Source organism: Dermacentor andersoni, chromosome 1, assembly GCF_023375885.2.
Source record: "Dermacentor andersoni chromosome 1, qqDerAnde1_hic_scaffold, whole genome shotgun sequence".
In the NCBI taxonomy this organism is placed as follows: Eukaryota; Metazoa; Arthropoda; class Arachnida; order Ixodida; family Ixodidae; genus Dermacentor; species Dermacentor andersoni.
In genome coordinates this window covers 291,989,799-292,003,810 of record NC_092814.1, presented here as the reverse complement: position 1 = coordinate 292,003,810, position 14,012 = coordinate 291,989,799, and the positions used below count along the sequence as shown (strand labels likewise).

Below are 14,012 nucleotides of genomic sequence, written 5' to 3'. Positions count from 1 at the left end.
CACCGAGCCGTATTCGAAGGAGGAGTGTTTGCTGGCCTCTCCGCCACCGAAGTAGAAGCCGGAATCGCAAACCAGCGTCAAGTCTATGGAGGCACTCTTGCCGATGTTCAGGGTTGTCCCGTTGTCGCGCCATAGAGGTTTTGACGGAGTTATGGAGCAAGGCGTTAATTTCATACCGGGAAAAATTAAGTCTCATAATCTTCCCGTCAGTACGTGTGGGCCTTCTCTGCCTCCGCGTCAGCCTGTTCATTTCCAGCTATTCCACAATGGCTAGGATTAGCCAGGAATTGGCTCATACGCAGTGGCCCGATAATTGGAGTAGGCCAAATATATCTAATTTCAAAGAAACCGTTGAATATCACGCACTATCTAGTTAAGAGGTCTGTATGCATGACACCTATGAGTTGACAGTTACATTATATATACGTGTTGTATGTTGTTATTTATTGTTTAATTACGCGCTACAGCGGTATCATCACTGGCACTGCTATGGATGTCAAGATGAAGTGCTTATACGAGCCGGTGCACATATAACTTATCAAGAGGTGTCTCCAGATGGAGCCAAGGTTTCGACAAGGGGACTTGTTTTTGCCTTGTAGAAACTTTGGCTGCTGCCTGACCATGTAGATGCCGAAAGCTTGCTATAGATACGAAAAGAGAAAAGTGCGAGATTCAAGCGTAAGAATTAAAACGATGTAAGGATATACACGAGATTCGCAATAGCGTCCAAGTTTCAAATATTATCGTGTACCTGCCGTTTAGCGCTTGCTACCTGGCAGGTTGATATGAAACAATAGAATGAAAAACAGAAATAAACAACCCACGAGTAAATGATCCAGGCCTCCTTCATTTTTGCCATCCAAATGATTTATTCGATTGCACTCAAAGCCCCTGGTATATACAAACGCGCGAAAACTAAAACAACAAACAAACAACAAGAAAACTACACTGGTGCCACATTTACTGTAGCATAGCAAAAACAATAGTGCGAAAGGAGGTACTAATAGTAGCGCGGTACAAACAAATACAAATACGTAGTGCAGAAAGAAAGGCCCAGTCTTCACGTTGCTGACACCTGCCACTTGTCGGTGACAGGAGGGCGCCTCCGAAACCAGACGCGCAGTCCACCGCGGGCTTTTACGATGATCTCGTAGCTGACTCGCAATTGGTCGAGCGGGCGCGTCGACTCGACCGAGAACTTGAGCAGCAGTTTAGCCATGATGACCTTGGATTCCAGAAGGGCGAATCGCTGGCCTGGGAAGTGAGCAATGACATCGGGGATGTATGACATCGCGTGCCGTACATTGTTTAGCTCTAGAGGGGGCCCTATTATAACTTGAACTGCTTCCGTTAGCGGCATGTCATGACGCTGTTTGGTGGGGAAAAAAGTCTGCCTGTCGTACTGATTCTTGCTCATTTTGAAGACTGGGTAAGTCGGTATAGCTTACTTGGCGACAGATATCGCAACAATCGCACAACCCAAAAGACGCAGCACATATAAACACAGAGCGCCAATTTGCAACTGAACGGTTACCTTCCAGGCCTGTCAGTTGACATTCCACACTTTAAAATGACCACGGTGGTTCCTGGCGGTCCGATATTTTTTAATTGTAGGCCATATATGCACGAAATGTGTTGAGTGCCACAAAGACGCAAGATTCCGTCCACCTCCGAAATCTCTGGAGAAGCGCTCTTCTTGCCTGAATCTGGCTGAGGCGGCACAGTTGCAAGAGCAGACATTGAGATGCAAGGAGGCGGATATTCGCACCAAATACCTTACACGTGTAGCAATAAATCTTTGTTGGTAAGCAACTCGGCCGAATGTATGACAGGCATCTGCAGTCGTACGCCGACGGCTCTGTTGACAAAGAGAATGAAGCTAGTGCAGAGGCGTATAGGTGATACCGACTCTCAATAATTGGCTGCCGGGCTTGACCTCGTCGTGTCTTCGACGGCAAGTCAAAGTGTCGCCGTTGCAGCAGCCTTGTGCGAACTGAATAGCCCGCCTTGTTGTTCTCTTTTCAGACAAGGCTGCGCTTCAACTATTACTCTGGGGGTTTACCATTGACAAGTGCATTAAGAGTGAATTACATGTTGTTAAAGAATTTTAGAAAGTCGGGTTTACCATCATGTTCCAGTGGGTGTCTTCCCATATCGGCGTAGCAGGCAACGAGGCCATTGACAGTCTGACGCGCGAATCGCTGCAGTTTAAACCAACGAAGAAGGCTCCCCAGGAAGCAGAAAGAGAGATGAAAAAGGCCATCTTAAGATGAAGCTTTAGCTCGGGTACTCCTATCTAAATACATGTAAAAGGAGCATTCGTTTTTCTGAGCAACCACTCTACCAAATTTGACGAGGTTTCTTGCATTTAAAAGAAAAACTTAATATCTAGTGACTGTTGGTTTCGAATTTTTGATTTAGTCGTAATTTATTTTATTAGAAATTGAAAAGTCCCAAATGTCAGAAAATGAAACTATCAAGTTTACAACTTTGTAACTCAGAAATGAAAAACTATATTGTAATTATGTGAATTGCATCTAACGATGCATCTAATGCGGACAAAATTGATATGCTACACATGAATCTAAAAAAATACAGTAATACGGAAATACAGCTTTTGCAGAACCCTTGTGCAGAACGTAACAAATTCACGTAAAGTATAAAATGACATATCGAACTTGTCCGCTTTCAAAGATCTAACGGATGCCATATAGAGGACCGCGATATCTGTTCTTGATGCCGAGCTATTAATTTGTAAACTTTGTGCTTTTATTGTTTTCGGACTTCCGAATTTTTTGAAAATTATTTTAACAAAATGCAGGTCTTAAATGGAAATTCCGCTTCCAACAGTCACTAGAATTTACCTTTCTCTCTCAAATGCAACAAATTTCATTAAAATCGGTCCGGGGCTTATCTCAGAAAAGCGTTTCTGCGTTTTACGTGTATTTGAATAGGCCGTGTCGGAGTTGGGCCCGAGCTAAAGCTTCCTCTTCAGCCACTTTCTTTTATTGTGGTCTCCATCGCCTGAACCTTGTGTGATTAATGGTCTTAGCTGAACTGATGCCGCTCTCCTTTATCGCATCCGCACAGGGTCAGCGCAAACTCCAGCTTGGCGGAGTAAAACAGGACTCGGCCCATCATTGACGTGTCACGCTCTCGCTGACATCGAACAATACATATTAAAATGTCCTGATTTTGAAGTGGAACGTAAAATATTAATAGATGAACTCAAGCACAAGACGGCAGCATACTCAAATGTAAGTGATATTTTGTTTCCCCGAGGACTTTAGGAGCAAGATGTTTGGGCTCCATTCTAAAGTTCCTCCGTGATACACATTTGGCAAGTGAATAGTGAGCTGTGTGGGTGGTCATGGCCCGGAAAACGCCGCAACGTATTGGGATCCATGTCAACTTCTTTTTGATACCTGGTGCTGTTAGCAAGGAAGCGTTTCAAACCGTATCGTGGTTGATAGATGGCGTTCAGGCTGAGAAATTGCCGGCAACTATTGCAAGGCTAGGTCCTCCTGCAGCAAGCAAGCGCCCTACTCACCCTCCAAGCCTGTCAAATAAATCCCTCGCCGTGGTGGCGTCATTGCTTTTGGCGTTGTGCTGCTAAGCCGGAGGGCGCGTGATCACGTCCCGGCTGCGGGGGCCACATTTCTACGGGGACGAAATGCGAAAATGCTCGTTTACCCTGCCTTGGGTGCACGTTACAGAACCCCAGGTTCTCAAAATTATTCCGGAGTCCCGCACTACGGCGTGCCACACAATCAGACCGCTGTTTTGGCACATAAAATCTCATGAGTTAATTAATTAAAATAAATCGCGGAAAAGCCAAGCACAGGAAATGGCGATTTCCAATCATGTCATGCCATATCACGTGATTCCTCCCTGCTGGCAAAGCACGATTTAGCACGAAAACCAACAGAACAACCAGATCAAAATAAAATTTGCCTTTTCCTTCTCAAGATCATGACGCGATAAAGTCGACTTCTTTCCTGGTCAGGGAAACAAACATGCTGCCCATGCGCATAATCTCGGCGGCTTCTACATTCTCACACCTGATTTGACTGTTGTCTTTACTAACAATGGCATAATCTTCAAACAGGGGCTTGGAACCGCAGCCGCGAGAGTAGGTGCCAAGATGTCCACTTACAGTCATCGAAATATGTAACTATGGGGTCACGTGATAGGGCACGGCATAGGCGGTGATGAGAAATCTGGCTTTCGTCATTTATTTTTGTACTTTTTCCGATATTTGTTCCATAAGCTTGGAAATGGATCCTTCTATTGTAAGTGAGGGACATGTGTGTGGTTATGCGTCTCTTTTGTGTTTTGTGGTTATTACGCTACCTGCAGGCAAGTATGCACTGATTTGTAGAAGTGAGCAACATGAAAACAAATAATTTGTAGAGAAATGCGAACAAATAAAAAATAGACAACAATCTAACCAAAGCAGCGTGAGCTTCGCCTATTGCTAGCCAGTGACGGCCACGTGTTACAAGTTTCAGAGTGTGATATCTTGATTTCGAATTAAATTCTGGATTTGAATTTTCCAGAACTGCACAGTGAATTATAAGATACGCCGCAGTAGACGCCTACGGATTAAGTTTGGCGACCGGTAGTTCTTTAACCTGCACACAAAACACGGCACACGAGCGTTATTGCATTCTGCTCTATCGGAATGCAGCCGCCGCGGCCGGCAATCGAGCCCACGACCTCGTGCTCAGCAGCGTCACGCTATAGACACTGAATAAGAGCGGCGGATTTTCGCACTTTTGACTATCGCAGGTAAACGCATGCGACGCTGTATACTTGTGATGTAACGGCATGCGCATGCAAGCGTCACGTACGAGCTTTCTGTTTGTACCCGGATGCCTACGCTCAGAAAATTTGACGCAAGATGTGCGCGGCTGATTCATATATATATTGCCGAGACGTCAAAAGGTAACGCATGGACGGTAATGCTAGAGATCAAACAAACAAAGCAGCGATGCTCATGCTGAATGTCGTGCTTCCCACACAACGTCTCCTCTCGGCGCGTCTACCTTCCTCTATGACATTCGCGTTGCTTGATGGAAAGATGGCGTTGCCCCCAAAATTTTGAAACGGAAACCTTAGGCTCTAATAAAAGCCATGGAACATGTCTTGCAACAACATACGGAGTATGCTGCACAATGGGAATGCAAAATATCATTTGGTTTCTTTTTCTTGCTTCTCGAAGAGGAGGAGTAGGAGGAGCGTTGCTAGTCACAGGAGGAGCTAGCCTTGCAATTTCTGCCGGCAATCGCTATGCCTGAGCGCTGCTTGTTAAGTAAGACAGAACCTAAGCCTGTCAGAACGTAACAAGAAAGACTAACGGCGAAGACGACTTTCAACTGGGCCGCACCGTCCATCGGACGCCATCCATTCCACTTCGCCCTGCTGTACCGCTTTACTCCACCTATATCGCAGAGGAATTTGAAGAGAAACCGAAACATTTCCCTCGTAAATATCCAATGCCCTCGTGGGAACAAAATGTCACCTGCTCTCGTGTGTGGTGGCATTCTGCGCTTGAGTTAATTTTATTACAAAATTACGTTGTGTATCAAACTGACGAAGTTCGAATAAATAACGGTCAGCGTCACCTAGAGCTCGAACAGTGCACACACGATGATGATGCTCTACGTCACGTCTCGCACCACCAAGCTGAAGTTTGCGCTGACCCTGAGCGGATGCGGCAGAGGAGCGTGGCTTCAGTTATGTGCAGTCTCATGTCACGCAAGGATAGTGCGACGGATACCACAATGAAGGAAAGTGACTTAAGAAAGCCTGTATATTCACTCTTTTCACTTCCCGAGGCGCCTTCTTCGTTGGTATGAATGCCTGCACTATACATGCAAGGGTGTCAGCAACCTTGATTCCTGGTTATTGCTTGTTGTAGTTATATAAAGAAAGGGTGTGGTTTGCGTGCGCCACACAGGCGTCTTACGCGCACTGTAATTTGCGCTTGTATATGAAATCAAATTTTTGTTGGTGAAAAAAAAAAACAGACACAAACGATTTCATTAATGAAAACACCCCGCTCCACGAACGTATACTACAAGGGGCTTGAATGGAGCTTGCATGCACAGGAAACATTTCTGTTATATCCGAACATATAAATATCAATCAAGAAAGAAGCAGGAATATTGATAATTTGCACTCCTCAAGTCTGTGTGCGTCATTCTAAGCGATCCGTTCCGCTTAGTTCAGCACAACAACCAACCGAATTCCTCACTTTTCTGAGAGAACGAGCGCCATATTTAGGCGCAGAATGATCGCTTGAAAATTACTTTCCGCCCGCTGTAATGTGACAGCAACAATAACTGTCTGCATCATCGCAGGAGCACAAGTTTGCATCGCGTTGTTTGTAAGCATGCAGTACAAACCTATGCAGTTCTTGGGACCACCAGAGAAAGGTAGGTACGAATACGGGTGGCGCGCGGTGAACTCTTCGGTCAGGAACCTCTCGGGAATGAAGGATTCCGGGTCCTTGAAGTACTTAGGATTCTGGTGCAAACTGAACAGGTTGATGTAGACGTTTGCACCTTTCGGGACTCGGTAGCCGTCTGAAAAGAGCAGAAGAAGGCGCGAGCATGTAATCCGTGTAAATCACGGGTGTTACGGGGAGCTTCTGTAGACGCTACATCATTTTTTTCTGGTGTTTGCCTTCATGGCTGTTGGTTCAAAGTTCCCAGAGCTGTAGAGCGCGGTAAACTTTAATGAGTACTGTCTGTGGGAAACGGTGGTGTTGCAGCTTGAAACGAGTGGTCTCGGGCAATGTTATGGTCTTTTGATATAATAATTACTTTGTGTGTGTCCCGTCAAGCGAATATCAAACACTATTTGACGTCTTAAATCACTGTTAACAATCGCAGCAACAAGTACAGAAACGAAAGAGAGACTTTCAATCAGAATATGTGCGGCAGTCATGTATCTAGTTTTTTTTTTTTTCGGGATCAAAGTTCTCCTCAGGAAATAAGAAAAAAATTGCAAATGCCATTGTTCTTTTCTAATTGGAACGCTTTAAGTGCATAAACTATTTGACAGCCTAGAGCGCGAAAACGTATGTGGGGCTGAATTCGCAAAGCTTTTCGTTCGTTAGTGCTCTTTGCCAATGGCCGCCCTCCTTCGTTAATGATATGTATCAGATTTGACTGGAATTTGCTCCTACGTACAATTTTAGCGTAATTGCATTTTGTCAATACAGGCCTAGGGTACATTTTCATAATAATGTTCTTGCCATGAAGCTCTTCGCATGCGCAAGTGCAAGCAGATCGGTATGCCGGACTTACTCTCAACGAAGGCGGCTAGTAAATGGCAAACAGCCCTTCCGCACAAGAAACATTTTGAATTCGAGATCATTTCATAAATGTGGGGCTCGTAAGGCTTTTTGTTTCTATATGAGAACGGTTTCTCACTGGGCAGCTGTACATGTGTTAAAAACCTTCGCTTTCACCCCAGTCGCAGCTGTTCTGACAAAGTGGTGTTGCTTAGGAACTGCTCTAGCAATGTAAATCTAGGCCATGATCTAGGCCGAGGCTCCCGAGCAGCGGCCGTCATGTTTAGCTACGACTCGCGAGCGTTCTGCGCCGCTATGCACTGCAGGATGCGATAGATGCCGCCTCGATGACGAAGCGCCCGAGGGACGCACTGCTCGGTCAGAAGCGCTGACTGTGGTGAAGCGTAGGCACCTGTAGACGTCTGAGTAGCGCGCATCTACTGCGCAAGATGTCTCTGTGTGTACCGGGTTGTTACGTGACCCACGTCCCGGTAGACACAGAGCCCCGTTGTGTACACACGTCGGGTTCACCCGCTCAAGTACCACACACGGCGCTTGAGGGGGTGGCATGCGGCGCAATCGGCGGTCGCTCAATATGGCATTTAAGAATGAACTTGGCATAACATAGACGATTACCAGGACAAACAAGAGAGCGAAACGCAAGCGAGTCGCATATAGAAACACCGAGAGGCACACCACACATGCCTTCTCGTATGTCTCGCTCAAGTGTAGCGTGAGGAGCCTCCCGAAATTGAGCTTTTTTACAGTGCAGCGCTTTATCCCTGCCCTCGCATGTCTTTTATACTTGATCACACGCATCTGGACGAGTATATGCCAAGCATGTAACTTGGCTAATGTCCTCCAGTTTTCACTGATGTATTCTCTCTATTTCAAAGTCGCATGTCGTCTTTACTGGCGTTTCATGCATGCGAAGTTCTCACTGCTGACGTGAGGTTGCTCTGCAATATCTCTATAAACTGATCGTAACGCACTCTGTTTATGAATTGTTACGGCGTTCTGTCATCAGCAGGGCAGACGGACACCGCCTTCTCGGGGTCTTACAAAATAATTCTTCGCAATGACATAGCTTACAGGAAGCTTACAGCCCTTAGGGCTAAATCGCACCGGACGGACTGCATGGTAACTTGCGTACGCGGGTGCCTTCGTTCATTTCCCCTTTTTGCAAATTCTATCATTCAAATACACGTGTGCGTGACGGTCGCAATTTTCGGCCGCTTTGTGGTGCACACGGGTCTCCAGATAAAAGGCCGCGCACTGCGTCACTGCATTACCATACAATGTCTTCTCCAAATGCAAGCAAACGCGTCGACTCGGCCGGCGCTTCGGCGCACAAGGTAAAACACGTGGACGGCGCTTGTTCGGCAAAACACCTTTGTGAGGGCAGCGCGCATATATGTTTTCTGTCGACCACACATGTCTTCGTGATTATTTTAAACGCGCAAATGCTCAGCCAACTCGGCCTTCCATTCTGTACGTAGGATTGTCTGTGTAATGAAGGTTCTTGCTTGCGATGGCTGAAAAAAAAAAAAAAAACTTGTATATTGCACACAACTCTAGTCGCAATTATGGTCCTTAAGGAATGAGAAATTTTCTTGTGGTTTTGCGAGCACGCATTTCTTTGTTTTTACTGTTTCAACCTACACGAAAGGATGCATCGTCTGCGTGAGCGTCTCAGAAGGGCTTTGAGATAATGAAAAAAAAAAAAAAAAGAGACGTGTCAAACTTACCAATAACCAAGTCTTCTTCCAGGTGGCGTCCAATCAGCGGTATAGAAGGGAACAGGCGAAGAGTCTCCTACAAAAGATGTGAAAATGCGTGTTTAAGAGTTGCTTGGTTTTTCCGGTGATGTCTATCAATGGATTGAACTGCCCCGTTGGCTGTTCTTACCGCTTTGCTTAAATCCCCTGTGCAATTCTTTCGAGTTGCTGCCTTTCCATCGAAAGAGTTTTGATGTAGTTCCTCACGACAAATTAATTTTCATATTAGGATTCCTTGGTCTCCCTAGCTTCCTCAATACTGTATTCCTGCTTACTTAACGGTTCGAAATGAGTGCGTAGTGAGTGATGGACAACCGTCTCATCCTCTTCAGGTGACCTCCGCCGTTCCTCGAGGCAGCGTGCTTGCCCCAGTATTTTTACTTATTTATTGTAGCGACGTCGTCGGTGTAATAAATTCCACCAATAATATTCGCCTGGTTGCCGACGATTGTATAACTTTTAACGACATTAATACAGGTAATGATCAACTAGCACCTACTTTAACCTTAAACAATATTCTTGAGTGGATCAATGAATGGGGGATGAAACCAAACTCTCATAAATCTGTGCTCCTACGTATAGCTAACAAACATACCTCTGAAGTTTTCTTAATCCATTAGCCCAGACCCATTGACTGAAGTCAACGAATTTCGAAATTTCAGTTACTAACAACCTAAACTGCAATAGCCCTGTTATCAATATTGCCTCTTCTGCGCTTAGAAAATTATATCTAATACGCCCACATGCCCACAGATGCATCCCTTGAAGTGATGTAATTAGCTTATACCACCTTTATTCGACCTAAACTGGAATATTATTTCGTTATTTGGGATTCATTCACTAAAACTACAGGATACAGAGAATAGCCATTCGTTTTATTTTTTCCCACAGTCTGTAACCGAGCTATTGAGCACTTATGAATTTCACACCCTTCAAACGAGACGAAAAATACTACTACTGAAATTCCTTTACTCATTAATAAGCCGTAAGTTCTCTGTATATCCTAGCCCATGCCTCACTCTTTCTACCTCCAGAAAACACCCGTCATTCCCATCGCCTTACTCTCTCTCATTACATTGCCAGGACAAACCTCTTTAAGTATTTCTCTTTTCCCAGAACTATATAAGAATTATATGCCATATCTTTTCCTAATCTTAACTCTACAGAATCACTTGAAACTCACGTTACTAATAGTTCGTTGTAGGTACAATTGCTGTTTTATTTGTTTTCTTAAGGGTTCATTTTCTTGTGATATTTTATTAGTGTTCTAGTTTTTTGTATGCGTATTTACCAGTGTACCTTGCCCCTCCTGCTTGGGCCACAAGGCCTGCAGTATGAGGTTAATGATGAAATAAAAAAGTAGAAGGCGACATGTTGCATTTTGGAAATAAGGCATTGCTTTTAGCACTGAGATGCGTGATTAAACGTAAATAAGCCTCTGAAGTAACGTCCAAGTGAATACGCATGCTTATTCTTTGCCACCGAAGAAATGGGAAATTTGCATTGCACCCTATTACCTGCGGCTAAGACTGAATCGAACATTCATATTCTATTAATGAACTAATGTAGCTCACCATGCGCAATTATCAGCGTTTAGCACCACAAGAATATCCCTTTACAGCCTCTCCGCATGATATTCTGTTCCACCCTACTCTATGTGTAAGGGGCCCGAATATCTTTATGCAAGCTTTAAGTTAAGGAAATCACTTAATTCCCCTTTTGGCTTCCCAGACATCACACCTTCACGCTATCCGACAAAGGTGGCATATTGCAAGGAATAGCGCAAATAAAATACAGACAGAGGAAAGACAAGACACACGGGCTATGCGTCGTGTCCTTGCGTTGTCCGTGTTTTATTGCGCTATTCCTTGCGGTATATCATACAAAGGCCAACTATCTACACCGCAACGAGAACCGCGAAGGTGTATGTTAAGGCTGCCATGGTGCAATGATTCCGTGATTCTGATTCCAATTCAGTCACAGCGCAGGCGGAAGGTTGCTGAGATCAATACCATAGGCTGAAAGTAATCAGTTTTGTCGAGAAGTGGAACGGGATTGTTTTATTGTTGAGACATTGCTCTATTTGCTATTTGGAGGGTCGTTAGATTCATAGGTGCCTATATCTCACCCGCAAAATGCTAAAAAGTATATTGTTACCCATGTTATGGTGAGATAAAGAAATGAACGTTGACGGAGACGGAAGAGACGAAAGGCTGTGTTGTATTTTCGTTTACATCGTCGTATTTTCTTCACCCAACCTTAAGAATATCAGTTCTGCGGATAATCACAAGGTAGAGGAAGTTTCAAGGCAACTGTCATACACCTTGCATGGAGCTACAAAGGAAACCCCACATGCGTTTTTTAGAAACAGAACTTCGCATTTTAAGAAAATTTCTTCCTGGTCAAAGGATCAAAGCCGGAACCAAGTCTTTTCCTCGACCTTGCAGATTTCAGCAGAGCTTACTTGTTTATTCAATAATTCTACATTTCGAGTTGTCAATAATTTCGGCCTCGCAGTGTCGTCTGCTACCCTGCTCGTTAGCTGAGACGTTAGAGCGACCACCCGGCAAAGGTGTTTCCCTGATAAACACAAATTTTTGGTAAACCACAAGGCTTTGTTTAAGAAAAATCCTTGTGGGTTTTCTTTGTAGCTTCATGCTGCTGTTGGGTTGATCAAATTTTTTTCAAGCGCTACCAGTGTTCTTAAGAACAATAAAACATTTTTACACAAAGAACGAAATCATTCGCACCACCAGATGGAAAAGATCAGCTCGCGACGTCAAATCCGTGGTGCGCATTTCTACGGGCTGTAATAGTTTCTTTGAGCGCTTCACTGCATCACATCGGAGCTTATTACAAACCATGTGTACTCCCCTTAATTTTAATCACAGAATAACGATGAGTGTAGGGCAGAATGGTGTTGTAGACAGCTTTACGAATCCAGCTACTCCTTACGAAATTCAAGAAACTTTGTGGCTTATAGGATATGTATTACTTAAAGGCGTTGCCGCGGGACGAGTTTGGTACTGCGTGCGCACCTTGATACAGCACTCAAGATATTTGAGATGGTTGACGTCAGCCTTAGTGACATCCCGGTCACGGTCGGTGCCGAACACTTCGTCCAACTCTGCGTGCACCTTGGCCTGCTTGTCCGGGTGGAGTCCCAGGAGGTAGAAAGCCCAGCTCATTGCAGATGTAGTCGTGTCGTTTCCCTGCGTTAAAAAGAAGTCAAAGTAATCTTACCTTCGTGGAACTAATAAGTGGGCGAATCTAATTGTCCGAAGCGGACGCAAGGGGAGAGGAAACATTCGCCGTGGCACCCTTAAAATAAAGTTGTCTTCGCTAGCCAATCGATTGGTGCACTGTTTTCTAATAAAGCGACGTGCACGCCGACACTTGCGGCCTCATATTGCTCCATGATGACATCTAGGGTGCATTTGCAGCCACTTTCCCGTTTGGCAGTTTATACTTCACGCACTTTGCTTTGCTGGTCGCCAGAATGGCGCTAGATAACCCCTTTACAACGCCCCCCCCCCCCCCCCCCCCTACCCTTCTCCGAAATATCACGTAATGCTTATGACTAAACTAGCAGAGCCCGTATTAACAACTACGCTCTTAAGCTCGAACTATTCATGAGATTAGCTGCTAGCTAATTGTGACATTGAACATATTCGCAAAGGTGGCCGGCTAATAGCAAAGCGCTTTTATGAAGAAAATGTTTTTTGAATTAGGGACCAGTTCAGCATTACACATTACGAAGCAGTTTTTCGTGTGAGACACAAATATCGTATGATTCATATTGTGCATACCACACGCATATTCTACACTAGAAACATACATTGACCGCTATGCCATGGTGGCCGAACAACGCAGGTAAGCTACCTTGCCGTCTATGAAAGTCTCTTTTGAGAGAAAGAATAAAAAGGGGAAGAGGCCTGGTGGTGAAAGAGGGCCCGTATTCACAAAAATGTTCTAACACTAGAATTCTTCGTAAGAGCAGATGTAAGCCAATCTTTATGTTGAACATATAACTAGGGAGGGCGGCTGGCCTCACGAAAGAAAAACTTTGTTGATTCGGACCCCAGAAAAGCAACTTAATGGACAAGGCTATAGTCTGAGAGAAGCTGGAAGAGGAAAAAAAAACCAGAAAGAGAAAGAGACGCATATAAGGGGTGCGTAATACAGTTGTAACAGAACCAGTAATAAAGTTCTCACACTAAGACCGCTGATTAGAGCAGATTTCAGCCAATCGGGAAGCTGGACACAATGTTAACGAAGGTGGCCGGCCAATAGCAAGCAGCATTTACGAACTAAAAACATTGTGATTTTGCCACTGGGGCCAAATTACCAATTCTTTTTCGTTCGTAAGTGATCTCTGCCATACGTCGGCCGCATCCGCTAATAGTACCGCTAGCATCAGGATTGGGTGTATTATTTATTGTCTTACGAACAATTCCAGCGTAAGACTTTTTTTGTCAATACGGGCCCTAGTGTACGCGCGGGGGGACACTGGCGTCCAGTCAGCCACGCTCGCACTGACCATTCAGCCAAGAAAAACAGGAGTTAAGGTTTGTAGATAGTCTACCCCATACAAATAAGCAGTAATGGAGAAGTGACTGGATAAGGGTAAAATATAGTTTTTTTAGCCAGGTTGGTAGAAGAAGCCTTAATTTATGCATTAGTCCGACTGAGCGTGATATTTCGGAACACAAGTAATTATCATGCTCCTTCCAGGTTAACTGCTCACTGAAGACCACACCAAAAAAACGTGTAGACCTCACACGTTCAATGCTTTCCCCTCTGAAACTGAGGACAGGCTCGAAGGTTAGAATTTTATTTTTAGGTTTAAACACTATAAATTTAGTTTTTTTTTCACATTTAGCTGAAGCTCATTGGCATTTATCCATAATGATAGTTCAGACAAGTATTTG

At 44.6% G+C, this 14,012-nt stretch overlaps 1 protein-coding gene across 1 annotated transcript in view; it reads right to left on the bottom strand.

The window, feature by feature from the left end:
• Positions 1–845: 845 nt before the first annotated feature.
• LOC126548468 (cytochrome P450 4V2-like) overlaps positions 846–14,012 on the bottom strand; it is a 62,427-nt gene continuing 49,260 nt past the window's right edge. The window contains exons 8-11 of the mRNA XM_050196661.3: positions 12,120–12,293; positions 9,052–9,118; positions 6,411–6,590; positions 846–1,254 (exon numbers count right to left, since the gene is read on the bottom strand). Coding sequence (XP_050052618.1) covers positions 1,061–1,254; positions 6,411–6,590; positions 9,052–9,118; positions 12,120–12,293 — 615 coding nt within the window. The 3' untranslated portion in view covers positions 846–1,060. The remainder of the gene's footprint in view (positions 1,255–6,410; positions 6,591–9,051; positions 9,119–12,119; positions 12,294–14,012) is intronic.